Source organism: Glycine max, chromosome 10, assembly GCF_000004515.6.
Source record: "Glycine max cultivar Williams 82 chromosome 10, Glycine_max_v4.0, whole genome shotgun sequence".
NCBI classification, from domain to species: domain Eukaryota; kingdom Viridiplantae; phylum Streptophyta; class Magnoliopsida; order Fabales; family Fabaceae; genus Glycine; species Glycine max.
Window position 1 is genome coordinate 40803957 of NC_038246.2, and position 26783 is coordinate 40830739.

Genomic DNA, 26783 nt, shown 5'->3' on the forward strand with positions numbered 1-26783 from the left:
ATTATAAACTAAAAGTTTGAATGTAACTTCAAGTGTTATAACAAATTAATAAATTCGTTTATCAAATGCTTCTGTTCTAGTCAAATAATGGAAATTAATCAAATAAGTTACTAGTGAGTTGAAATCACCGGCTAAACACATTCTAGATTCATCAGTTGCAATCTTGAGAATATTGAGAAAACTTGGTAGATGATATTAATATTATATACTATGTCAACACGGATTGACTCCAAGTGTAATCAGAATGGCAATTAATCCTCATATGTTAAGATCAAATTGAGTCAGTGTAAAGCATTAACTTTTAGGTTTGATTTTTATTGATAGATAGATATTCATTTCTCTCTCAAGAAAAACCTCGTACTATTGTTACCGAAATAGGTGGCTTCAATCTGTTGAAGCTTTATTCAGAAGAAAAAAATCTGTTGAAGCTTTACTACTGGATTGCTATGCAATGACTTTAAAATGTACTGCATACGTTATTACTTTATCAAAGTACCGTACTGCAGACTGATATGATATGCTTTCCATAAAATAAACGTTGACTTTATTTTTTGGGGTGCAACGACAGCAGAATAAAATTCTAGCAAATTACCTCGGTCATTTCTTGTTGATGTTTCCGGGAATTTTACATGTAATTCTCGTTTTGAATAAGGATGTTGTTTCTTAAGGAAGGATAATATATAGTTCAGCTCTCGTTGCCATATAGAACGACATGCACGAAATCTCTTCCAAGTTCAGAGCAAATAATGTAAGCCTAACACACAATATGATATTGGCAAATTATTATTGTTACTATGTTCAGATTTGGAGATCATGTCTCAGGCTTTCACTGCTTCAATCTAGTTTAACATTGTGATTGATAGTAAGGGGTACACTCCCACGTTGGCACAGCCTTCCATAATTAAAGTGTCTAGATATATCAATGTGTTATGTGGGACGACAAAAACTAGTAAATATAAATAGACTCTCTAATAGTACTCTATTTATTATTAGTTAAATTTTATTAAAAATCACATTTTTTTATGCATCTTACTTATTTAATAAATTTTATTCATCATTTTATAATTTTAAATAAATTTTAATCAATAATCAAGAGTATTTATCAAAAAAAAAAATCAATAATCAAAGAGTATAATATGGAAAATAATGTGTTAGAAAGTGTTTATTAGTAGCTTTCTGTAGAATTGACTTTGTTAATTTCTAATTTGCCATAGTTGCTAATATCATTAGCCCCATTTGCAATTTATCTTTTCCCATTTTGCTCACCATGTGATGTGCCTGGAGAAAGCTAGCTGTTTTTCTGCCCTGCCGCACATGATAATGCATATTGTGACACAATTATACACACACTCGGATACTCTTAAGATAACAAAAAGAGACCACCCCAAGTCCAAAATTCCAAACTTAATAAACAAATATAAACTGCCCACTTGCCATGTGCACATCAGGGGTTGTATATTTAGTTGTCTAGTTGATCTGCTCCCCTCCCTTAACCCTCTAAACTCAGCACAAGTTCCTTGCCATCACATTAATATTCTTCTTGTCAGCCTCATTGCAAGTTCATTTTGACTTTAACCATATTTCATTGTTCATGCTCAGAATTTTTCAGTTTTCTAAGTTTTTTTAGTGTGTGTGCTTTTAATAAAAGTATTCCCCAACCAATTCAGTTTTCATTTTAGGTCTAGGTCTCTTTAGGAAAAAAAATCTATGAATGACAACACAACTAGATTAATTAATAATAAAATGTATTACGAGGGAATTATAATACTAGTAATCATATGTAATATCAAAATTTTGGCTTGTGAAATTATAGAGGAGGGCACTCAAGTAAATTTACATTTTAGGTGGCTTCTTTCTGATCTCATTATCAACCCTCCATTGGCCAGAGTCAGACTCGAGCCAATAAGAAGTTCTCCTAGGCGAGACCACTATATCTAAAGAAAAGAGTGAAGATTAATGTGAGTGCAATTTTGAGTGGAAACCAAGATGGCCAATTTTTCAAGTCACTACGGAATGTTGGTGTCTCTCTTGCTTACGTGGATCCAAATCCAAGCCAAGGTGTTTTGCTACCAATACAAAGTTGGAGATCTAGATGCTTGGGGGATACCCTCCTCAGAAAATCCACAAGTCTACACAAAATGGTCCAAATATCACAATCTCACAATTGGAGACTCCCTTTGTAAGTTTACACTACTTTCTATACATCATAGTGTTTTCAATTTCGTTTAACCCTTCTAGAGTAACAAATTAAAAATGGAACAAATCTGATCTCATATGTTGATCATTGTATATGTTTACTACGCAGTGTTTCTATACCCACCAAGTCAAGATTCAATGATTCAAGTAACAGAGGAATCATACAAGAGCTGCAACATTAAAGACCCGATATTGTACATGAACAATGGCAACACTTTGTTTAACATTACATCAAAGGGCCAATTTTTCTTCACTAGTGGTGAACCTGGTCATTGCCAAAAAAATCAAAAGCTTCATGTAGCTGTTGGTGAAGGAATAATGGAAACTATGGATACAGCACCTGGTCCAAGTTCGTCATTGCCTGCATCTGCACCCTCCTATCCCACAGTATTTGGCAATATTCCAGTAGCTCCTTCTACCTCAACCTCAACTCAACTCATTTCAACTTCTCAACTTCTCATCATTGGATTTGTGATATGTGCGCTCTTCTCTTCCTTAATGTGAAATTAAAATGTCCATGTCTTTGCCATTGAGAGTGTACATCAATCGACCCAAGATTATTCTAGCTTGCTTAATGAGTAATTTTGAGTTACAGTTTTAAATATGCATATGTATAAAAGTCATTCATCATCATTCTATATCATTCTATCCGACTCAAATAAGATTATCCTAAAAAATGTCCAATGTTTTTTTTTTCTTCTTGCATTCTTTTGTCAATGCTCAATAATTCTCCATGTAGATTTATTTTTTTCAGTTTACTTTTTCCCTAAGTTTGGAACACGGGCCTACCTATATATTATATATTTATATTATAATTCTTTCAGCAATGCAATACTTTGTGATTGGAGATTTCCGCAGTACAGCTTCAATTCTTCATTTATTAAGGAGGAATTTGGCAAATGTGGTGCGACTACAACCATTAATTTTGTCTCTTATAAACGTGTTTGTGAACTGGCAGAGCTAACCTTTTGGCATTGGAATAAAAATATGGTGAAATATCTTCGTTCCTTTTTTTTAATTAAAAAAAAGCTTACAATTAAAGTTATGAAATTTACTTTTGAAGGTGAGTAGATGTACACCATTTCATGGCTAAAAAAAAGAAAAAGGATGTACATCATTTCATACTCATCGATTATAATGATTTCATTATTCTACTCTATGAAACAAACTTAAAATTTTTAAATCACTTCTTTTATATTTCTAGACAAAATTTTAGTTACCTAAGTTGGAAACAGATGATTACCCAGAGGAAAAAAAAGGGACTATCTATTTTCTATTCTTTAAATCCATAAACCAAAAAATAAAATTTTATTCTGTTAAATAGACAAAATTACACGTGTTAAGTGACTAGTCTATGTAACCGACCAATTTTTATTTTTTTTTTAAAAATAAAGTGGCACTTAAATTCTAGAGACTTTTCAGTCTACTGTTTAGTGATAGAAAATCTTTTTAACTTTGCAATCAAATCCGACATGAGCAGTAGCATGCTTAACTTGTAAGAGAGAGAGAGAGCAATTCCACATTCTGAGTGATTCAGGACGCAGAGAGCCCTAAAAAGGAGAACTTGAAGGCAAGGCCAAGGCAGAGTCAATCAGCTACTGTTACAAGGAGCAGGTACATACAAATTCAATTTCAAGTTGTAATTGAAAATCATAATTGATTGAACACTGAAAACGCTATGTTCATATTCATGGTTCATGATCTGATTACACTATTGATTAAAGTCTTTTTCGTTGGAAAGGATTGAGTTGAGACAATATTTTATAGTATTTGAGATGGAGGAAGTGATAGGACCCAGATTGTACTGTTGCTCTAATTGTAGAAACCATGTTGCCCTTCACGATGATGTGATTTCAAAGGCCTTCCAGGTGAACACTACTCTCGGTCTCAGCTTTAACTTTATTTTCTGTTCTGAATTTTATCTGTTTACTACCTTTCTATCATGATCAAACAAGATAACCAATCTGCTATCATATAATATGATTGAATTCGGAGGAATTTCAGTTTACTTCCAATTCATCATTTTTTATAAGAGTAAATCAAAATCTCCTCTATTTTATAAATATGTTACTCTTTAAGCCCGAAAACCTTTATTTTTGTATAAAATTGATAAAAAAAAAATATTCTTAGCATAAATGGACTCACTATACAAATCCCTTCCATTTGTTAAACATTAGGAAAAACTCCTTCTATTTACAAATATGTCGAATTATTAAATTCTCAAATGAAAAATTTAAAAATAACATTAGAGTAATATAAAAGAATAAGTAATAAAATAAACTATTTCATATTCAAAATTTTAGAAAATATTTTAAATTTTTTTTGATAAAAATTTAATATAACTTAATCATATGAATTATAAATAAGGTGGAATAAAAACTAATTTTTAAAATTATTTTTAAGAAATAAATAATAAAAACTAAATCATATTGTATTGATTTAATTAAATTTTTTAAGAAATAACAAGAATTTATTATTGATAATTCTGTCAATAATAAATTTTTTATTATTTACTTTATTTTATTATTTTAATTTTATATTAAATGTTTTATCATTTAAACATTAATCATTTCAGATTTTAACCATTGTAGAGAGATTTAATTATAATGCATATAGAATAAAAGGGAGTTTGTATTATTATTTTTTTGTTGAACAGAAGGGAGTTTGTATTTTTTTTTTTTTGGTGAATAGAAGAAGTTTGTATTATTTTTTTATGAGGAATAGAACTGAGTTTGTATAGTACTTAAGAAACCGAAGAAGCTTGTAAAAAAAAATTAATGAAATAGAAGAAATTGTGTATAATAAGTCAAAATGTGTAACAAGGATATTTTTGTTAATTTTATTTAGAAAGGAAAATTGGCCTGGGTAATTTGCTAACTTTCTTTTGTTACTAAACTAAACTATTTCACAACTATTTGGGGAACTTGGTGATTTGAATTTGATTTCAGGGAAAAAGTGGACGAGCTTTTCTGTTTTCTCATGCAATGAACGTTACTGTAGGACCAAAAGAAGACAGAGAACTAATGACGGGTCTCCACACTGTTGCTGATGTCTACTGTTCTGACTGCCATGAGGTGCTTGGCTGGAAGTATGAGAGAGCCTACGAGGAATCACAGAAGTACAAGGAAGGCAAATATGTACTTGAGAAGGCTAAAATTGCCAGGGAAAATTGGTAGTGCTTCTTATTGTGTGTTGCTGCATAGCATGTATTCTATTATTCTACATGTTCATTTCACCATTCTACAACGGTGTATTCATATTCTGGTTATTTGCTATGTATTCTCTTATCAATTTCTGTGTGGATATTTGAAGATCATTCATTTATTTTTATATATAAATTGTGGATGGTCATGACTTGTGATGAGTTCTACTTGGGCAGCTGTCAGAGAGCAAAAAATTATATTACTCTACTCCTAAGATAAACACCATTAAAGACTATAGAGAAAGTAATAAAGAAGATAAACAAGATAAATTTCATATTTTTTCATTCCTTCCTTTTCTCGAGAAGAATACATTTATATAGCTATAATTGATGTTAGTCAATGAATACTATCTATTCATTTGTTAACATCTAATTATTTATAATAAAAATAAGAATAAATTACATTTGCACCCTCTTTATTAAATATTTAATAACAAATTAACAATTAATTCCGCGAATAGACCTTTCTTAAGATATTAATAGTTTTTTTTTAATATTTCATTCTTATTTTATTGTTGTTGACACTTGAAGAAAATGTAGTTCTTGATTGAGATATTATATCAAACACATAATCATAAAAAATAAATATTTTAAAGAAAAGAGTTAAAAACACAAATGTAAGAACAAAATAAAAGAATTTGAAGTAAAAGATCTTATTCAATCAATAGGCATGGCTGAGAATGCGTCTAACAAAAACACAGCAATCAAATGACTTAACACGCACCAAAAAATTGAATTAAAAAAAAAAGGATGTTAACACATGCTTACTAATAAGGTGGGTTCACTTTCAACAAAAAGTTGAGTTTACGTCTGATTATAGAAAAAAGAAAAAATAAAAAGAAGGGAAAATATTAAAATATTTTTCAGGTTGAAAATAATATTATGCCTTTTATGGAATTAATAAGAAGAAGATGAAGATATTTTAGAAAAAATTTCATTAAAAATTATATGACTAACATGTGTCTACTTTATGTTAAATTGGTGTAGTGATGTTTAGGAGGAGAAAAAGTCTGAATATAATATGAACTAAACAATTAAAAGATTTATTGTAAGATACAAAAAAGGAGAGGTATCTTATGCAATTTAAAAAAAAAGGAGGAACTGGAAATATAATTTACTCTAAAAATAATAATACAAATATCAACTTTAACGTATATAATCTTTTAATTATTTTAATTTTAGGATATATTTAGACTTCTTAAAGTCCATCCTAACAACAACAACATTGAAAATTTTGATTTTAAAGGAAAATGAAATTTGAAGAATATAATCCATGTATATTGAAAAGACCAATATTTTGATACACCGTTCACGAAAAAAATATATTTTGACACCAAATTGAAGACGACTTGGGAGATTTTTACATCTTTAGGCAATTGCTCCAGAATATCAAGTTGAAAGGAGTAAATAGATATTAGATTGTTTTATGCATCTTGGACCAGCTTGGGGAACCTTGTGATGCAACGATCATCTTTTCCATGGAGAAACTAGACCAAACTGTTTCAAATTAAAAATAAATGTAAAAAAAACTCTTTTTTGTGGGTGAAATGTATATGTATCCTGTGTATGAAAACATATCTCATAGGCAAGCTTATCGAATCAATAGATGTGATGTAATATCGTGCTACAGTTAGTTACAATGTCACTTTTTTCACAGAACAACGACATTTCAGCCGATTCGATCAACAGTTGAACGCACCACCATTTGGTTTGGTTGTCTTTTTGGCATCTTGAAATTACCACTAGGTCCAACAAAGAACCTTGAGAAAAAGAGAACGTAGGACGATAAAACTTGTATGATGAATTGATGATTCCAAGAGCCATGCGACGGCAAGCATTTTGGTATAAAAAGAAGTTAATGCCAATGTTCTTGATTTTAAATATTTAAAAGACATAAATTTTTATTTTAAATATTTTTAATATAACAGATGTTTTCTTTCTGAATAAAATCAAATTTATAATAAGCTTCAGAATTTTTTTCTGAGCTTGATGCTTAACTTTGATATCCCTGGTCAAATTTAGTACACAAAACAAGTGGCATTTCTTTGCAATAATTTTCACTTATCCTCTCTATCCTTGTAGAGCATGATATAGCTAAGTATTGGATTATGACCAACATCCACACAACAGAACCAGACACCATTCCAGTCCCCACAGGCAAAGAGTGAGTGGGATAAAATATAAATACTATAATAGACAATGGTAGAGAAATCTTACCACATACTCTATTACACATTTTTTCCAACACACTATAATTGGTTGAAATTCATGCAACTCCACTAAATTTATGAATCCCGCCTCCTATGCAGTGGTCCTATTCCTAAGGTAGTGGAGTTCATGAATTTCGATCAATAATAAAAAAGCACATTAGAAAACATGTATTAAAAGAATCAATATAAGAATGGATCTTGCTATTTAAACCCCTCATTTTGATAAGTACACCCCCTGTACCCCTTTTTACCCGCAACTACCCATTATACCTTTTTCTCTTAAAGTTGTATTTCCATAATTAAATATACCTATTTTTGGGAATATATCTTAAAATATAATTTATAGTTCCAGAGATATACCTCCAGAATAGGTATATGTTTCTTTTGATAAAATATCACTTTAGAATTAAGATCATTGACGAGAAACACAAAAAAAATATCGACAAAATAAATGTTTATCTTATATCTATGTTTGTTAGTCTTATTTTTATTATATCATTAGAGTTCTTTAAATCCTATCTAAAATCTTATTTTCATTCTATCTTTATTATTCTTTAAATCCTAATTTTAAATTATTTTCACCATATATTTATTATATAATACCATATTTTCATCAATAGCATACAATATTTTTGTGTTTTCCTTCATGTGACACTATGTTTAAAGGTATGTTCATGACTAACTCCATCTATTATACACCTTAATTATAAAACAAAGCTTTTGACATTAATTTTTTCCTTTAAATGCATTCATTTATTTTCTAATCCAAGTCTATGTCAACAATTCAAGCCTCAACCTTCAACAACTCTTAAAGTACTTTAATTGAAATATGATTCGTTATAACCAAAAATGTCTTTCTAGAATAACATACCATTTTGAAAGTGTCTCCAAAATTATAAATTGTAGGTTTGGAGATATACTTCCAAAATAGATATATTTAATTCTGAAAATACATTTCCAAAAAGTAAAAAGGGTGTACATCTTTTAGAAACAATGGTATAGTGAGTAGTGGGGAGGTAGAAGGGGGTCTAGGGGTGCACTTAGCTCAAATGGGGGTGTAAATAGCAAGAACCTATGAGAATACACCTCCCAACATTGGGCTTCCCATGGTGTGAGCCCGATAGCTGGTCCAATGCTCTATCATCATATTTGATAGGAAGAGACAAATTATGCAAATAAATAGCACGAGGAGCTTCCAAATCAAGGGAACGGCCAAATTCCAAATATGTATATTATATATATTATTCTAGATCATCTCGTCTCCATGTAACGCTATCTGCTTGACTGATTGAATTGAAAATAAGAGAAACCAAAACTACATAAACCATGACAACCTATTTATCTAACGTTTATAATTGTTCAGCAAGTCAATTCTTTTAAACAGAAGAATGAAACATCGCAGAAATCCCTATTTTCAGGCCTCATGTTGTATTCATAAGAATATTAAGCAAAGTTTTACTCTCATGAACTGAGCTCCACAAACAGGCTGGCCTGAGGATGCAATCCAGCTTCCTTCAATGACAATGTCAACTTCTCTTGTCCATAAACAGTCCTAGGAAAATTGGAGACCAGACTGTAACTCTCGGCTTCTAAACATCCAAGTGAGTCAACATAGTCATATAAAGATTGAATTGTCACTATGCTGTTGAACCTCCTTTCCTTGCGTTCACCATTTGGAAACCGTACCAAAACCTAGTAATTTTGATCAGGAAGTGAAAAAAAAAAAAAACAATGTCAAGTAAATTATAACATAATTAAACAAAAACTGAACTGAAAAAGATGAGAAACTAAAGATGCAGGCTAAAGCAATTTAAAAATTACAGGACTAGAAGTAAAGACCTTGCATATAAGTGACACCATCTATGAATTTTAAAAAGTGCAATTATATAATATGAATTAAAAGTTAAGATCTCAAATACAAGTATAACTATATAAGTTGAACAGATATACGAACTAAATCAACTAATGAAACATGCCAATAGCAGAGTAAAGGCACTAAATAAGAAACAAAATCTAAGCTAAATCTTTGGATACTGTACCTGTGTAACATTAGGTCCTTTTGCAGGTTCTTCACCAAGAGACAGAGCTTTCTCTTGACGTATGTTAGCTAATGCAGCTTGTTTCTCGGCAGCTTCTTGTGCTGCTCTTTCCCGAGCCTCCTCCTCTTCCTTGCGCTTTCTCTCAGCTTCAGCAGCTTCCCTTGCAAGACGTTCTTCTTCTTCTCTTCTCTGTCGTTCCCTAGCCTGGACATGCATACGTACAACATTAATCCACAGCAACAGTAACAGGCCAGTTCTTTCTGAATAAAGGCCTCTGCAAGGGATGTTGAGATAGGAAAAAAGGACAAGCCATGGAGTAGAGACCACAAAAAATGATAGGAAACAAGCAGAATAACCATACACTACAAAAAGCATACTTGATCAGCTTCAAGTGCAGCCCTGTATGCAGCATCTTGCTCCTCCCTTAAGCGCATATTATTTCTTCTTTCTTCTGCATCAAGCCTAGCCGCAACAAGAACAGGGGAACTTTCCTCAAGCACTCTCTGCAGGGTCACTAGCAGCTCCTCACTGGATTTTGGACCTTCGACCTGCATTACATAAAATAGATTAACCATGAAAGCATCATAATCAGAATACTTTATCAACTATAATATCGGGCACACCATTTTAGCAAGACAATGAAGAATATGAATGCAACAAGTCTTAATAGAAAAAAAACTACTAGTTGAAGTTATGGGGCTTTCCATATAGAGGGAGGAAAAGGAGATAAAAGAGACTGAATAAATAGATAAATACAATAAAATTGATGTTGACTTGATTTGATATGATATCTGACAATGTGATATAAAACATGAAGAATTAACTTTTATACTGATACTAGATCATAACTCTAACTAAATAATGAAACAAGATAATAGCGAAACTAAGAATCATGAAACTAATCCCAAGACATAACTCTAAGATACTCTGAAAGACATTGGAAAGTTTATGTGAGAAGGGACAAGAAGCAGACTTTGACTGTAAGGCCTGAAGTATTACTGTTTGTGCAGTATTTGTGTCTTCGGTAGTTATGGTTCTGAATTATTATTTTTATGTAATATTTTTGTCTTTATGCAGTTATTTAGGCAGTCATAGAATGGTGTGGCAGTTGGTGCATGATGTTTTATATGTATGGGGCTTGGAGATGATTATTCGTTATGTAGTGTTACTAATTACTGAATAAAGACATAATTCAGTGTACTTACTCTAAATTCTAAAATATTCTAAGATATAATTTTTTTGTTATGAGATATTTTTCATATATTCTAACAATTCTGATGATTGAACTATACAAATTTCCTGAGGATACTTGTGGCATAACCATTTGGCATCACCAATCAAAAGCTTCCTCATATTATTAAGCACAAGTATTTCACACACCAACTGGAGGAAGAAAATATTTTCTAGTGACAAAGGATCAAGTCAAGCAACAAGAAAAACTTTGCAGGAACAATAACACCCGATCCTTATCCCACTAGGCAGGATTAGCTACATGGATCAACCTATCTACTTCAAGGCACTGAATGACCAAAAACTCATTCCACACATCGGGTGAATCTTCATCTAGCCAAAATCAGTTCTTGCTACACAATAAAGTAAAAGATACTTGTTCTAAGAATGTATTTCTCATGGTGATTAATGTGATCTATTGTTCTAGCACTGGAATCCATAATATATAATAAAAAATGGAATTCATGTAGATCATTCTATTCAGCTTCATAACAACCTCAATCTATTGAGACAGATAGCATACCAGCAACAACAACGGAAAGTGGTTATCACCAATAAAAGGACTCTGCAAAGGATGTTTCTTTCACTGTCATTGTTTGTATTTAATATTGTGTGGGGCAACTGGCAAGATTATTTTGCCCCTTATCATCATTCCTTTCTTTGACAATAAAGAGGGCCACACAACATCAAAAGTGACAGTTAAATCCTTGAGTTTTACTCTGTAAGAATATAACCTCAACATTTTTTTGGGATAAAACCATAGTTGTCAATACCGGCGGAGCGGAGCGGCCGACCCCCCAAAATGGGATAGCGGATAGCGGGATGACCGCTATTCTAATGTTTTTTTATATATGTTAAATAATTAATAATATATATATATATATATATATATATATATATATATATATATATATATATATATATATATATATATATATATAAAAGTTCAAAAAACAGAAAAATAACTCAAAACATAGTTAATCAAACAAAAGTTACAAAACATAAAGTAAAAAAATTTAATGAAAATGATAAAATACCCTCCAAAACAAATTAAATAATTATGCTTAGAGAAATTGAGTTTGTAACACTTGCATCAACTTTTACATATAAGTTTTTAGTTTTCCTACTAAATAATATATAAGAAAAAATAACGTACTTAAATATAAATTATTTTATTTTATTTTATGTTATTTAAAATATTTTTTATTTATTTTTATTTTTAATGATTTTTTTGTTTATGATATCAAATTTTAATAATTTTTTTAAAAACTAATTATATTTTTTATTTGAAATTAATAAAATTATATAACATTAATTATTTTTTTATAAATGTATACTCATCTTATCTTTCAAAACATTTTTACTCAAGTCATATGACAATTAAGTTTACAATAGATTTTATTTTATTTTTGCTGAATAGCTTGCAGTAGATGTTACCTAAATAATTTAATTTTTTTTTGCTCGTAAGTACGCTTCCCCCTACTCTCTCTCCTATGCTTTTTTCTCTTTCTCCTCTAAAAGCTAAAATTAATTTTTTTTGCTGGCGTGGACACTTCCCCCCTACTCTCTCCTATTCTTTTTTCTCTTTCTCCTTTTAAAGCTTCTCCCTCCTGAAAGTTCCAAAACCTCCCACCAGGTCCATCACTCTCCCCATAATCAGCAACCTCCACCACGGCACCACCTCAAGCGCCCCCTCCATTGCACCTTCAGAGCCCTCTCCGACAAGTACGACGACGTCCCTATGGTTCGGCTCCCGCCTCGTCGTCGTCTCCTCCCAAACACTACTCCAAGAATGCTTCACCAAAAACGACGTCGTCCTCACCAACCGCCCCCACTTCCTCTCTGGAAAACACATCTTCTACACTATGGTGAGCACTGGCGCGTGAGGGGGAGGAGGACGGAGAGTGGCAGAGGAGGAGGAGGAGGAGGAAAAGGTGGAGGCTTCGAAGTAGCGGCGCGAAAAACTGTTCCAGAAACTGCGCCGCTCCGCCCAGCGCCACCGCGATAGCGGCCGCTCCAACCGCAAAACGAAACCGCTCCGCTATAGAGGTGTCTGTCGCGGATGGGGGCCGCTCCGCTCTGCTCAGCCGCTATTGACAACTATGGATAAAACCTCCTAGTGGCTTTTTTTTATCCATATCATAACAGATTATGAATATAATTGTCACATTAAGTGCTAAAATCCTAAAGACAACATTTTTCTTCATGCTCAGGCACTCAACCAGTAGCATTGAATTGCGTCAATATGCTTGTGCACCTGAACTTGGAACGGGTAGCACACAAGGCATATCAAGTAAGAACATTATCATATTGCAAGGGGCGAGAGGAGCTAATCTTATATTTCCTAATACAAGACAGATACTAGAAAGACTAAACAAAACATATCTTGGTTCAGGCAAACCATATACTAAAACACTATTTGCATAGATTTATATAATGAGTAATTGAGAGAAATAGACATTATTGATACAATTTGAAAAAAAATTATATGACAAAATATGTAAGCTGAACTGCAGTGCTAAAGGAAATGTGGAAAATGGCAGAAAGCCAATAATCCTTTATATCATATAGTGGGCAAATAGCAGAAGTCGCTTAGCAATTGAAATAAATGATATATATCAACTATATATGTATAAAAAAATGTCGTATGCAAATGAAAATAAAATGAATAAAAATTGGCATAATATTAACTCAAAAGTCCAATTGGCTGGAGACTCTTGATAAGATACAGGGCAGAAACTGCAACCACAACACCAATAGCGGCTGCAATAGCAGTCAGACTCACAATAGCAGATACAAGTAACTCCCAATATAGTCAATGCCGGATACCAGTGCGGAGCGGACACCCCCAAAAAACGCTATAGTGGGATGGCTGCTTTTGCAAAGTCTAGAAAACAATATGCATAATTTATAATTTTATATCAACCATATAATTCATATTCACTTAATAGGCGGAGAACTGACGAAAAAAATTGAAAAGGAAGGTAAGCATGTGAGAGGGAAGTGGGAACTTAAAAGCAAGAGCAAGTCATTCACATTCACTTAATTTAAAATTACGGGCAGTTTGGAAAATGTTCACATTCACCTAGGGACAAAATATTATCAGGAGCAATTTTGTGAAATGCTTACCATGAAAAAGGGAAGAGACACATTAATAAGAGGGTCAAAACCAAAAAGGTTTAACAAATTAAAAACACCCTAAAGAGAAATCAAAACAGTAAAAAATGGGCTATTTCAATTTTTTCACTGACATTGACATCGCAATTGCTTACACGCGACCCCACCGCAAAACACAGTCACACCTGGCACAACCATAAACCCACATCACAACTAGGTATTGTGTTATGCCTCCTGCAACAATGTGAATGCTATCCATGAATAGCTGCTAAAGTGCCGCTATTGACTACATAGGTAATTCCACAATGCAATAGCACTACAGCTGCTACTTAAAAACACTGCAACAAAAACAACAGAAGAGAACTAGGGTACAGCAGGGGTGTGACGGTTGACAGCAGATGGTTGTCAAGAAGAGAGGAGTAGAGGACATGGAGGCTGGTGGAAGGGGAGAACAGTACATCCATATCAATCAAATTTCAAAAGTGGAGAAGGCCATGACAGCAGCAATCTGCTTAAAGGGAATATAGCTTACATAGCTTATTAAAGCTACTATGAGGTATATAGTCACCACTAAATAAATCATGCAGGGACAAATTAAATAAGGCCAAAGCACAAGGAAGAAACTATAACATACCAAAGATTAACTATGGCAGTAAACATGAAAGTTTTCATTTCATATATGTTTCAGTTGGCCCAGTTCACTCCAATTTGCCAAACCGATAAATTCGCAATAATTAAAACCAGGCAAGACAATAATGAAATAGAGATTGTTATACTTAAAACTCAGTTCACCTAGGGTTTAATTTTAGACATACACATAACACAAATAAGCAATTTCAGCAAATAAAAAAATAAAAAAATGAACCTGTTGAAGGAGCGCGATCCTCTGATTAGTGGCGGCCATGACGAGGGCGCAGAAGGGGAAGCGAGAAGCCTTCAAGCTGTTACTCATCTTAAACCCTTCGCTGGCGCGAATGCTGCCACCCCAGCACACGAAATTCTCGTTCACAAACGCCGCAATGGTCTCAGAGCAGAGCGTCCTCTGGCAAAAGGACGGCGTATCGGGGTGATCGGGGGAATGCAAGTAAACGAAGAGAAGCTTGAACGAGTTCCTGGACCGCTGAAGCGCGTCCATGAAGCCCTCACCGACGAAATTGGGCCCAAAGGAGCCATAGTCCCTCTCGAACGCGGCCACGAAATCCATCGCCTCGGAAGCGGCCGCCGTCACGGAAACCAACGGGGCCGAGGAGGAGCCCGAGCCAGAGCCCGAGGGCGAGCCCAGGCCCACGAGGCCGAGAGAGTAGGAGAGGACGCCTCCCGCGGCCCAAAGGCCCAAGCCGATCGCGCCGGAAACTAACCCTAGGCTGCCGGAAATGACGGAAACGGGTAGGGTGATGAGTTTCCAAGCCAAACCGGGAGGCGGTGGAGGATGTTGGTGTTGGGGTTGGGGTTGGGGATTGGATGCGGAGGGAACATGGTCGTTAGGGTGGGGTTGCAGGGGAGTGTCGGTGGAGGAAGGGTTTGAAGAAGAGGTGAAGGTAGATATAGCGAGTTCGAGGTCCCAATTGTGTGCAGCGAGGATTTCGGTGCAGAGGTCTGGATCTTCTAAACCGGTTATCGCTTGGAAATACGCCAATTTATCTGCTACATCTCCCATCTTTCTTCGTTGATGCAAATCCTAAACACCAACACACCAACGCAGAGAGAGATATCAATTAGCGTGGCAGTCCCACTTGCTTTTTGCTTTATCTCCTCTCTTTGGGGCTTAGTTTCGCGATCATTCTTCTCTATCAAATTTATTCCACCCAACTACGGTTTTCATCAAAATTATTCACGGACTCCGTCCATTTCTTGAGAGCAAATATTTTATCTATTTTGTTATCCATAAAACAAAATATATTTTATCAATTTTTATTTTTTTATCATCTAATAACTTTAATTGTTTCTAGATTCAATTTTTTGGTTTAGACCACGTATATTTCTGCACAGTCAAACCTGATATTTCTTTTTTATTCAACGCATTTACATATTTAAGACTCTCAAATTCGAGAACTCTTTTAGATTCAATTTTGATTCAATAATTTGATTTAATATAGTTTTAATTGTAGTATTGTTAATTGTATATTTAAAATAATATATATATATATATATATATATATATATATATATTCTTGAATTAAATTTTAAAAAATAAAAGATTCTAGTTTTTAGTCCAAAATTGTTAATATTAAATGTTAATACATGCCAACTAGAATAGATATTAATATTCCCCTTAAACATTTATATATTATGACTCAATTACTATTGTATAAATATGAAAAAAGAAATTATTACATGGATAATGCTTTCATTCATTTTTCCCATCAAAATAAAAAATAACTGAATTTTTTTATTTTTCTATTTCATACAAAATTAAAACTAGAATTGGATAAAATCATGAGGGGTGGTTCAAGTCGGTCAAACATGAAAAATTAGATTGGATCAAACTAGTTTTATTTCTTGAAGTCTAGATAGGTCCATCAGTTTGGCCCAACTTGATTCATTTTATATTTCTAATCTAAATTTATAAAAATTAAAAAATTAAAATAAAATTTAAAAAAATATCGAGCCAAAGTAGGTCCACTGAAATTTGAGTCTATGTTTCTTAAGTCTAATCTAATCCAACGGACTAATCGGGTTAGTCCAAATAGGCTCAATTTAATTTGGGACAACTTTTTTCTCTCCAACTAGACTCGGGCTAACCGGATGAGTTGGATCTATTTTGTCAACTTCAATTAAAACAATTGAGGCATTTTAACAAGCTAGTCTAGATTTTGATTTAAAATAAATAATATAATAGGATTTTTTTTAAAGGAGTATAATAGGATTATGAACTATATATTTTTAATCCTTAATTTATGATTAATTAAACTTAAAGATTCCTAATTTTTTTCCAAGTGAGATTTAGATTAAGATTCCTAGAGAGAAAACTCTCTTTGTATCAATCTACATTTGTGCTAAAATGAGTATAATTTGTTATATACAATTGATACTCTCCTTTTTTTCTTTTCAATTGAATAGAGAAAATAAAGAATCAAAGAGGATTAGAGATAAAAGTCTTTTTTTTTTATCAATATGTATTTAAGCTAAAATTAGCATAATTGGTTACATTTAGCAAGTATTCTCATATTTATAATGGTTGTTGACAAGGTATCTCGCGTCTCATGTCTAGTCCTTGTTTGTATTGGAAATCATATATATTCATCTGATTAAGTCATAATGGTGATTTTGTCATCGCAATGACTTCATGCCTTAAGTTGGTTTTACTTACATTATGGTGATTTCGTAGAAGTTGAAGGGGTTCAATGCAGTACTTTTTCTGTTTAGAATAATATGCTGGTTACCGGAATGTCTTGGTTCTTAGGGATATTTTTCTGTTTAGATAATTTTTCTGTTTAAGTTTATCTTTTTTGTTACCACTAGCCTTTATTTTTGCTAAGTGGGTTGCTTTCTAGTTAATATGCAAACTTGGATTGAATGGCTATTTAAGCCAGAGATGTTGCTAATAAAAAATCATTCATTCAGTTAAGTTCTCTGTGTTCAGTTCTCAATTTCAAAACATTTCCTACATTCTGGTATTAGAGCCCCTACTAGGCCTGATACATCAAAGCAGCAATCTTTAAATTTCTTGTAGCAGCAGAGAAGATGACTATAAAAGGAAGTTTTGTACAGCTAGCCATTCCACGCTTTAATGGTCACTATGACCATTGGAGCATGTTAATGGAAAATTTCCTACGAACTAAGGAATATTGGGAACTAATCGAGCCTGGCTATGTCGAGCCAGCAAGTGGAGCAACACAGATAGAAGCACAACAGAAGAAGAATAATGAGTTGAAGCTGAAGGATCTTAAAGTAAAGAACTATCTTTTCCAGGAAATCGATCAACTGTTCTCGACACCACTCTAAAGAAGAATATTGCTAAAGAAATATGGGATGCCATGAAGAAGTTCGAAGGAAATGCAAGGGTCAAGAGAGCTCATCTTCAAGCTCTCTATAGCGAATTTGAAATTCTTGAGATGAAGACTAGTGAAGGAGTGACAGAGTACTTCTCCAGGGTCATGATGGTGGCCAACAAAATGAGAATCTATGGGGAAGATATGTAGGATGTTAAAGTGGTGGAAAAAATTCTACGCTCTTTAACTATGTTGTATGTTCTATAGAGGTGTCGATGGACATCGATGCTCTTACTGTTGATGAGTTACAAAGCTCTTTAATAGTACATGAACAGAAATTTCAGAGGCGTAATGGAGGTCAGGAACAAGTCTTGCAAGTGTCGATTGAAGGAGGAAGAGGTCGTGGTCGTGTTGCCTATAGGGGAAGAGGAAGAGGAAGAGGTCGAACAACCTTCAACAAAGCAACTGTAGAGTGTTACCAATTCCATCAACTGGGGCATTTTCGATACGAATGCCCTCAGAACAAAGAAGCAAATTATGCAGAGGTTGATGAAGCAGAAGAAATGCTTTTGATGTCCTATGTTGAGTTGTATGAAGCTAAAAGAGAAGATGCGTGGCTCCTTGATTCAGGATGTTCTAATCATATGTGCGGTGATCAAACTATGTCCAGTCAACTTGATGAAAAATTTTGGCATTCCATAAAATTGGGAAATAACACTAAGATGAATGTGCTGGGAAAGGGAAGCGTGAAGTTACTGTTGAATGGAGTTAACTTTGTTTTTCTTGAGGTATACTATGTTCCAGAGTTAAACAATAATCTCTTAAGCATAGGACAGTTGTAGGAAAGAGGTTTGGCTATTTTGATCAAGGAAGGGATGTGCAAGATTTTTCATCCAGAAAAAGGCTTGATAATTCAGACCAACATGAGTGCTAATAGGATTTTTTTTTTGCTGCCTCAATCTCAAGCATCCATTCAAGAACAATCCGATCAGTGCCTTCTCACAAAAACTCAAAATTTACCCCATCTTTGGCATAGGAGGTATGGGCATTTGAGTTACAAGGGTTTGAGAACATTGTTGTCCGAGAATATGGTATGTGGACTTCCTCATCTCCCTATCTCAAATATGACATGCATTGATTGCATCAATGGGAAGCAACACCGTGATCCATCCCAAAGAAGAGTACCTGGAGAGCAACTCAGAAGCTAGCACTTATTCATGCAGATATATGTGTCCAAGCACACCGGCATCTAATAGCAACAAAAGTTATATTCTGTTGTTCATTGATGATTACAGTAGAAAAACATGGGTACATTTTTTGGTGGAGAAGTCGGAGGCTTTAAATTCTTTCAAATACTTTAAAACTATGGTTGAGAAAGAAGCAGATATGTTTATTAAATGTCTTCGTACTGATAGAGGAGGAGAATTCAATTCAAATGAGTTTAATCATTTTTGCAAAGAAAGTGGGATCAAGAGACAATTAACCACTGCTTTTACTCCGCAACAGAACGACGTCACTGAAAGGAAAAATAGAATAGTCATGGCTCCATGTTGTCTGATAAGAATATTCCAAAAACCTTTTGGCCTGAAGTGGTGAACTGGACTATCCATGTCCTAAATAGGTGTCCTACATTGGCAGTGAAGGATATAACACCAGAGAAGGCTTGGAGTGGAGTGAAACCCTCAATTGATCACTTACGGGTCTTTGGATGCATAGCACACGCCCATGTTCCAGAAGCAAAGAGGACTAAACTTGATAATAAAAGCCTTACTTGTGTACTATTAGGAGTTAATGAGGAATCAAAAGGCTACAAGTTATTTGATCCAATTGCTAGGAGAGTTGTCGTGAGTAGAGATGTGATTTTTGAAGAAGAAAAACGGTGGGATTGGGATGGAAAACAAATAGCAATAGATATAAAATGGGATGAGAGTGAAAATGAAAATGGAGAAAATAATGACAGAGAGATAGGAGAGACTTGTGATGAAGGAGTTGGAGATGTTTCTAGTGAGAGTGAAGTGAGAGTGAGGGAGTTAAGGCAACCTCTAGAAAGGCAACCACCTACATGGATGGGTGATTATGTTAGTGGTGAAGGTTTATCTAATGATGAGGTTCATATGGAATTAATGGTGTCAACTGGCCCATTATGTTTTGAAGAAGCTGTGAAGAGTGCAAATTGGAGATTAGCCATAGACAATGAAATCAAATCCATAGAGAAGAACCAAACATGGACATTCACTGAGCTACCTGTTGGGGCCAAAAGAATTGGAGTCAAGTGGGTCTATAAAACTAAAAACAATGAGCATGGAAAGATTGATAAATACAAAGTTCGTTTGGTTGCTAAAGGGTACTCTCAAAAGCATGGAGTGAATTACACAGAAGTTTTTGCACCGGTGGCAAGGATGGACACAGTAAGGATGATCATTGCTCTAGCTGCGCATAAAAATTGGCGGATTTTTCAACTAGATGTCAAGTCGGCTTTCCTCCATGGTCAGCTAAGTGAAGATGTTTATGTGGAGCATCCAAGAGGATACGAAAAAGAAAATAGTGAGCATTTGGTTTACAAGTTACACAAAGCTTTGTATGGACTAAAACAAGCTCCACGAGCTTGATTCCGTCGAATTAAAGCACACTTTATTAGTGATGGATTTCAAAGATGCGACAGCGAGCATATATTGTTCACTAAGAGAAGCAAAAAAGGAAAAATCATCATTGTAAGTGTTTATGTTGATGATTTAATTTTCACTGGTAATTGTGAATTCATGATGTCTGAATTTAAAAACTCTATGTTAAGAGAGTTTGATATGTTTGACTTGGGAAAATGAGGTTTTTTCTTGGAATTGAAGTGCCGCAAAAGTCTGATGGTATTTATATATGCCAAAACAAATATGCACTTGAGATTTTGAGAAGGTTTGGTATGTTGGAAAGTAATTCAGTGGGCAGTCCAATAGTTCCAGGTTTCAAAATAAGTAGAGAAGGAGATAGAAACTTTGTTGATGGAACATATTATAAGCAGTTAGTAGGCAGTTTAATGTACCTCATTGCCACAAGACTTGACTTGATGTTTGCCACCGGTCTCATAAGTAGATTTATGGCAAAACCTTCATAGACTCATCTGTAGGTAGCTAAAAGAGCACTTCATTACTTAAAAGGAACTGTGAACTATGGGATTCATTATAAGAAGGGAGGGAATGGTGAGCTGTTAGCATTTACAGATAGCGACTATGTCGGAGATGTGGAAGATAGGAAGAGCACGTCTGGTTATGTGTTTCTAATGAGTTCAGGTGTTGTCTCATGGTGTTCAAAAAAATAGTTTATTGTAACTTTATCCACCACAAAAGCTGAGTTTGTGGTTGCAACAGTTTGTGCTTGTCAAGGAGTTTGGATGAAGAGAATTTTAGAGAAGCTGGGACAATCTCATGAAGGCTGCATAACTATAATGTGTGATAATAGCTCAACCATCAAGCTATCTAAAAGTCCTATTATGCATGGTCGCAACAAGCATATTGACGTGAGGTTTCATTTTTTAAGGAATCTTAGCAAGGAGGGTACAATTGAGTTAGTTCACTGTGGAAGTCAAGGCCAAGTGGCTGACATAATGAACCATTAAAGCTTGAAGTTTTTCAGATGCTTTGAAAGTTGTTGGGAGTATGTGAAAAATTCCTAATATAAACTAATTGTTATACAACATTTAGTTTAAGGGAGGGATTGAAGGGGTTCAATGCAGTACTTCTTCTGTTTAGAATAATATATTGGTTACCGGGAATGTCCTAGTCCTTAGGGATATTTTTCTATTTAGATACTTTTTCTATTTAAGTTTATCTATTTTCTATTACCATTGGCCTTTATTTTTGCTAAGTGGGTTGCTTTCTAGTTAATATGCAAACATGTATTGAATGACTGGTAATAAAAATTCTTTCAATTAAGTTCTTTGGGTTCAATTCTCAATTTCAAAATATTCCCTACAGAAGCAACATCAACTTTATAAGTAAGTTAAATGAAGATTTAATTTATCCTAGAACAATTGTATCTAATCTTGAGCCAATATTGTTTTATGAAAGAAATGTCGAATTTACAAGTAAAATGAAGATTTACACCGGTTATAAAAGTAGTGATGCTTATTAAATAATAATAATCTATAACAATAGATAAAAGGAGATTGATGACCACTTTTTAATCTCTCTTTTTACAAGGTTATTATGTCCTTAATAAATAAAAAATAACCATGCAAATCTAAAATTTTCTACTATTTTTTCTCCACTTTTTTTGGAAATCTTTTTCCATTTCGATCACTAATGAAATTACAAAGGTAACAATTAATTCCCTTTTTTTAGAATCCTTTGGCCTGCCCATGAAAGCAATTGCCCACAGTTCTGATTTGGTAACCTCCTCCCCCATGGCCTATCTATTTCATTAACCGTAAAATGAATCTCCCATCACCAATTTTTTTATTTCCGTTTTGTTTTTTTCTCTTTCTCTCTCTCAATTATCTCTCTCAGTGCACAGTGCACAGTGCACAGTGCACACTTCATTTCTATATTGTTATATATCTTTCTCAATCTACAATACTTTCAAGTAAAATTTAACTCATTGAAAGAAAACATTTTTAAATTGGTGAAGGACACATGTGCTTTTAGCAATTACATCATTACACGTATCAATTTAATAATGTTTAGTGAATATTTTTGTTATATTTTCTCTTACATCATTCGTTTTAGAGCCATTGATTAATGGTTACATAGTAAATTGAAGGGTGGCTACTTGCTACTTGCTATCCTCTCTCCAGACCATCAAATTAGTTTTTCTTATTTTAACCTCTTTCTCCGAAATTTTTCTAAATTCTTTTTTGTAATAATTTCTTAATATTTTTTATTATTTTTGGGGTGTTAAATTTGTAGAAGGTTTTGAAAGTAGCATGAGAGAGCAAGAGTGAGGTTGAAGTTGCCACAGTGACAGAAAATAATGATAATCATGTGAGAACTATTTTTTTATTGTTCCATTTTTATAAAACTTTTTTCTTGAGAACTATGTATTATTATCAACAGTTCACTTTATAAAATAAGTTTGTAAAAGTTTACAGATTCCAAAAGAAAAGTATTTTATGCATAAACATAGTGTCTCATATCAATTTACCAGATTACAAATATTATATTGTTGCATCAGACAAGGGTGATAATATGATATCTACTCTTCAATTTGACATGAGATAGGGAGTGCATCTGGAAAATGTTTGTTGGTAGAAGAGAGAGAAGAAGAAGGACAAATAGAGAAAGAATTGGAAATGCAATTCATCCGAAGAGAAACAGACTCAATTATTTAAGTATTTTTATATGTTTATATTTATTTAACAAATTTTTTATTAACAATAACATAATAACGACAGACAGATACGATAATATCTTTATTTTCGCTATTAGTAATATAAATTCTCGTTCATCGATATAGTTATTAGGAACACATGCATGTATGATTGATAAGCTGAATTAATAGGGGCGTAAGTTTGGATTTTCGGAGGTAAATTTACACGTGTTGAGGGGCCTGTAGACTAAATGATCTCATATACATTATTCATATATATTCATGGATCAAAGAATATGCAAAATAGATCTCATATATATTATATTAGATTCATATATCTTTAGACCATTTGGAGTGTTCTAACGGGTTCCCCATCATTCTGTTGGTCAGGGGAGACCTTGCTGTCCGATGTATGTTGTTTGGATTTGACATTCATTTCTGGTTGGAAATTAGCCAAATCTGATAGTTCTTCAACATTTTCCACAATGTCTTCCACACGAGCCACAATTTCAATGAGCAAAGAAGCTACAGTTACAACCTGAATAATTTCCATAAGTGGGATTTCTATTTTTGGAGCTAGATCATCAGGTGAAGCTGTTTCTGTTCGTGTACTACGTTTGGAATTATGTGGTGGGTTAACCAAGTATGGACAAGAATTTAACAAACTTCGGAGCTCTTGTGCAGCACTATTCATCTGTGTAACCAAAATATCAAGTTTAGATGATTTTTTCATTTTCCTTATTGTAGTTGCTAGCTCTCTTATGACACTTGCACAATTGGCACCCACTTTCATGGAGATGCTGCTCATATTCTTCTTCATGTCATCCGAAGCCTGCTCAAATTAATCAAAGTACATTAACTGGATGAGCTCAGGAATATATATATACACGTGTATTATTTGTGCATAACTAACTGAAATACCAAATTTGAGGGTTTTTCTTTTTTCTATATGCATGAAGATTTGTATTAATTTACTAACATTGCGATCTAAGTTAATCAACACGGTTATCAATTGCATTATGAAAAAATAGATTTGCACCAAAGAAGGTATAGATTAAAATAACTATATTAAAAGATTTCCATGAGTTTTTTAAGATTTGATTGATATATAATTTGATTAAAAATTCAGGTATTATACCTGGTTGTCTGAATTTATGCATCCAATAAGAGCATCTAAACAGGAAGCACAACTACGCATCGATGCCCCAATTTTAACATATTGCCTCCATGGGTGACGGAAGTTGAAGCGGCCATGGGCAGGCTCCCATCTAGCAAAATTTGCCTACAGTAACGATAATTGTTCAGTCACACACACTATAAATACGATGATAATTTTAATTTTGCTTTGATTTTATTGTATTCGTTAAGCTTTGCGCCACGAACACATAACTCTCCCGTTGATTATTTTATTTTATCTTTTGTTATTCACATATATATGGGATATGTAAACACTATCTACACAAAATAAATTGCACTAATTAGATAACTAAGTATACCATAGTTTCTTCTGTTGCTTTGGAACTTAGCACGCACTTGTAGCCTAGCAATTTTTTATCAGACACCTCATCACTTTCTGCTTCTGAGGCTTCACTACCACCGAAGTACTGAACCACACAACCTGAAATACATATTCATACAATTATATATATTTATATATATATAGCGTACCTAGTGGTAGTGCATGAGGCTGAAAAATCAAGAATTTCTATATTCTCTCACAGTGGAAGAAATTAAAATAATATGATAACAATTTTAATATGCAAGCAAATGCAAATAATCAACATAGAAAACTCACATCGCAAGGAGTTGGCCAGTTTGTCGAGGTTCCCTGTGACTAAAACAAAGAGTTCGAAACCAGCCCAAATGGGGCGAATGATAACGCTGACAATTATGCACATTATGCTACCAATTATAATCGTGCACACTCTGTACTGTGCCATGACCAACAATTCATCAACCCGGTAACCCGATATTGACACCAAGCTGAATGTGAGGATGAATATCAAAATACCATAATCAAAACGAGCCTTTAAGGAGGGGATGAATCTGGAGAATGTTGCTGCAGAAGCTGAACTTACAAAAACATGTGCATCAATTAATTTAACTATCTTCAATTATATATATATATATATATATATATATATATATATATATATATATATATATATTATTTGTTTATGCACATAAAATTTTATTTTGTTAGTATTATATATACCTAAAAGAAAGACAGAGACTCCAGCAATTACGGGTTCCCATTGCTCTCCTGCCCTACTTGCTACCCAATGTACACCAATGCCTAGAAATCCAGCAAGGGAAGTTCCACACATTCTGTTAACAGTTTTACATATAGTTGCACCTGCAATTTGAGATTGTCATCAATTAACTACTACGAGGGACGTATGTCACATATATGAATTGTTACAATTAAAATAGTAACTAGCTAGCCAGCTATATATACATATAATGTAGCACTACCTACCGGCTGTGTACTCAAAAACTACAACCACAGTCATGACAGCCCACATAGCATTTCCTCCAACTCCATCATACAAAGGCTTCCAATAGTAGAAGAGAGAAACTGCTGAAAGTGCAATCCCTACTTTCAAGCAATGGATGAATTTTCTTGGGTCATTCACCCCAACCTCCCATGCTTTCTTCACAAACTTGCACAACTTCAAAGCCAGACCTGCTGTAACTGCCCACATGCAACCAACTATTGTTTTCTGCAGTGTGTCATCGTCTTCTTCTACCTTGATCCTCCATTCTACTTCTTTCGCCATATCGTTGCCACGAGCCATCTTCTTGATTAATGAGTACTACTAAAGTTGTTTATGTGTTTATGAAATTAGCAAGTTGTATGGTGGAAAATATTGTCAGACCAAGATTAGTGTGGCTAATAAGGCCCTAAATAATTTCCTTATGCCACACAAAACTATGGCAGAGCTAGAGAAGTAACCTTGTATTTATATAAAGAGAGGCTTCGCATGTCTCAACATGAGGATATTTTAATATTAATGATCAGGACAAGACATTTTATTTTTAGTTCAAGTGAAATAGGGAGACGTAGCTGATGTAACAACAGCACAAATCCCACTCAAGTATTCTTCTATCTTTTTAGTAGGTAAATGTTCCCAATTCAAATTGTTGGGTATATTATATGCATCGATGATCATATCTTCTTCTATATATAAATATGCACGTAAGAGCGGAAAAACAGAAGCACGTAATTTAAATGCAAGTTGTGTCAATGCAAACAAAATATAAAGATTGAATACTAACAAGCTAATTCTTTCATTTCATGTGTATTTAACGTGTCGAATTAACTTCTCTATTGCCATTTTAAAATACCAACAGAACTAATTTGTTAATATTAAAAAAAAAAACTGAAAATGTTTTTACATTACCGAACTTCTAACTTGAGGAGGAACTAGAAGATTTAAATGTGATTAAGCTAAGAATAAAAGTTAATCTTAAAGTTAGTTTAAAAAATCAAAATTTATAAAAATACCTTTAGGTAGTATTGAAGAGTTCAAGGTCCTAACTAATTATAATAGTATCAAAT

At 33.6% G+C, this 26783-nt stretch overlaps 4 protein-coding genes and 1 long non-coding RNA gene across 6 annotated transcripts; 2 read left to right on the plus strand and 3 right to left on the minus strand.

Moving 5' to 3' along the window:
• Positions 1-1610: 1610 nt before the first annotated feature.
• On the plus strand, positions 1611-4065 carry LOC100527661 (uncharacterized). Of its 2 annotated transcripts, XM_041005560.1 has the most exons (3): positions 1611-2179; positions 2306-3810; positions 3938-4065. In XM_041005560.1, exons 1-2 carry the CDS (start codon positions 1987-1989, stop codon positions 2698-2700), a joined length of 588 nt encoding a protein of 195 aa, XP_040861494.1. In that variant the 5' UTR covers positions 1611-1986; the 3' UTR covers positions 2701-3810; positions 3938-4065.
• Positions 3668-5550, plus strand: LOC100811789 (protein yippee-like At4g27745). Its single transcript, XM_003536129.4, has 3 exons — positions 3668-3810; positions 3938-4064; positions 5145-5550. The coding sequence occupies exons 2-3, from the start codon at positions 3972-3974 to the stop codon at positions 5370-5372; spliced, it is 321 nt and encodes a 106-aa protein (XP_003536177.1). The 5' UTR covers positions 3668-3810; positions 3938-3971; the 3' UTR covers positions 5373-5550.
• A 3275-nt stretch (positions 5551-8825) lies between these two features.
• Positions 8826-15858, minus strand: LOC100812325 (plant UBX domain-containing protein 10). Its single transcript, XM_003536130.3, has 4 exons — positions 14860-15858; positions 10025-10195; positions 9648-9851; positions 8826-9300 (listed from the first exon to the last, which is right to left on the minus strand). The coding sequence occupies exons 1-4, from the start codon at positions 15649-15651 to the stop codon at positions 9070-9072; spliced, it is 1398 nt and encodes a 465-aa protein (XP_003536178.1). The 5' UTR covers positions 15652-15858; the 3' UTR covers positions 8826-9069.
• On the minus strand, positions 13283-14850 carry LOC121172887 (uncharacterized). The gene is made up of 2 exons (XR_005886661.1): positions 14129-14850; positions 13283-13764 (listed from the first exon to the last, which is right to left on the minus strand). It is a non-coding gene; the product is annotated as an uncharacterized lncRNA (long non-coding RNA).
• Positions 15859-23518: 7660 nt separating the features above from the next.
• ALMT16 (aluminum-activated malate transporter family protein) lies at positions 23519-26595 on the minus strand. Its single transcript, XM_014762829.2, has 6 exons — positions 25701-26595; positions 25437-25577; positions 25017-25289; positions 24718-24839; positions 24360-24503; positions 23519-24053 (listed from the first exon to the last, which is right to left on the minus strand). Exons 1-6 carry the CDS (start codon positions 26017-26019, stop codon positions 23562-23564), a joined length of 1491 nt encoding a protein of 496 aa, XP_014618315.1. The 5' UTR covers positions 26020-26595; the 3' UTR covers positions 23519-23561.
• Positions 26596-26783: the final 188 nt, after the last annotated feature.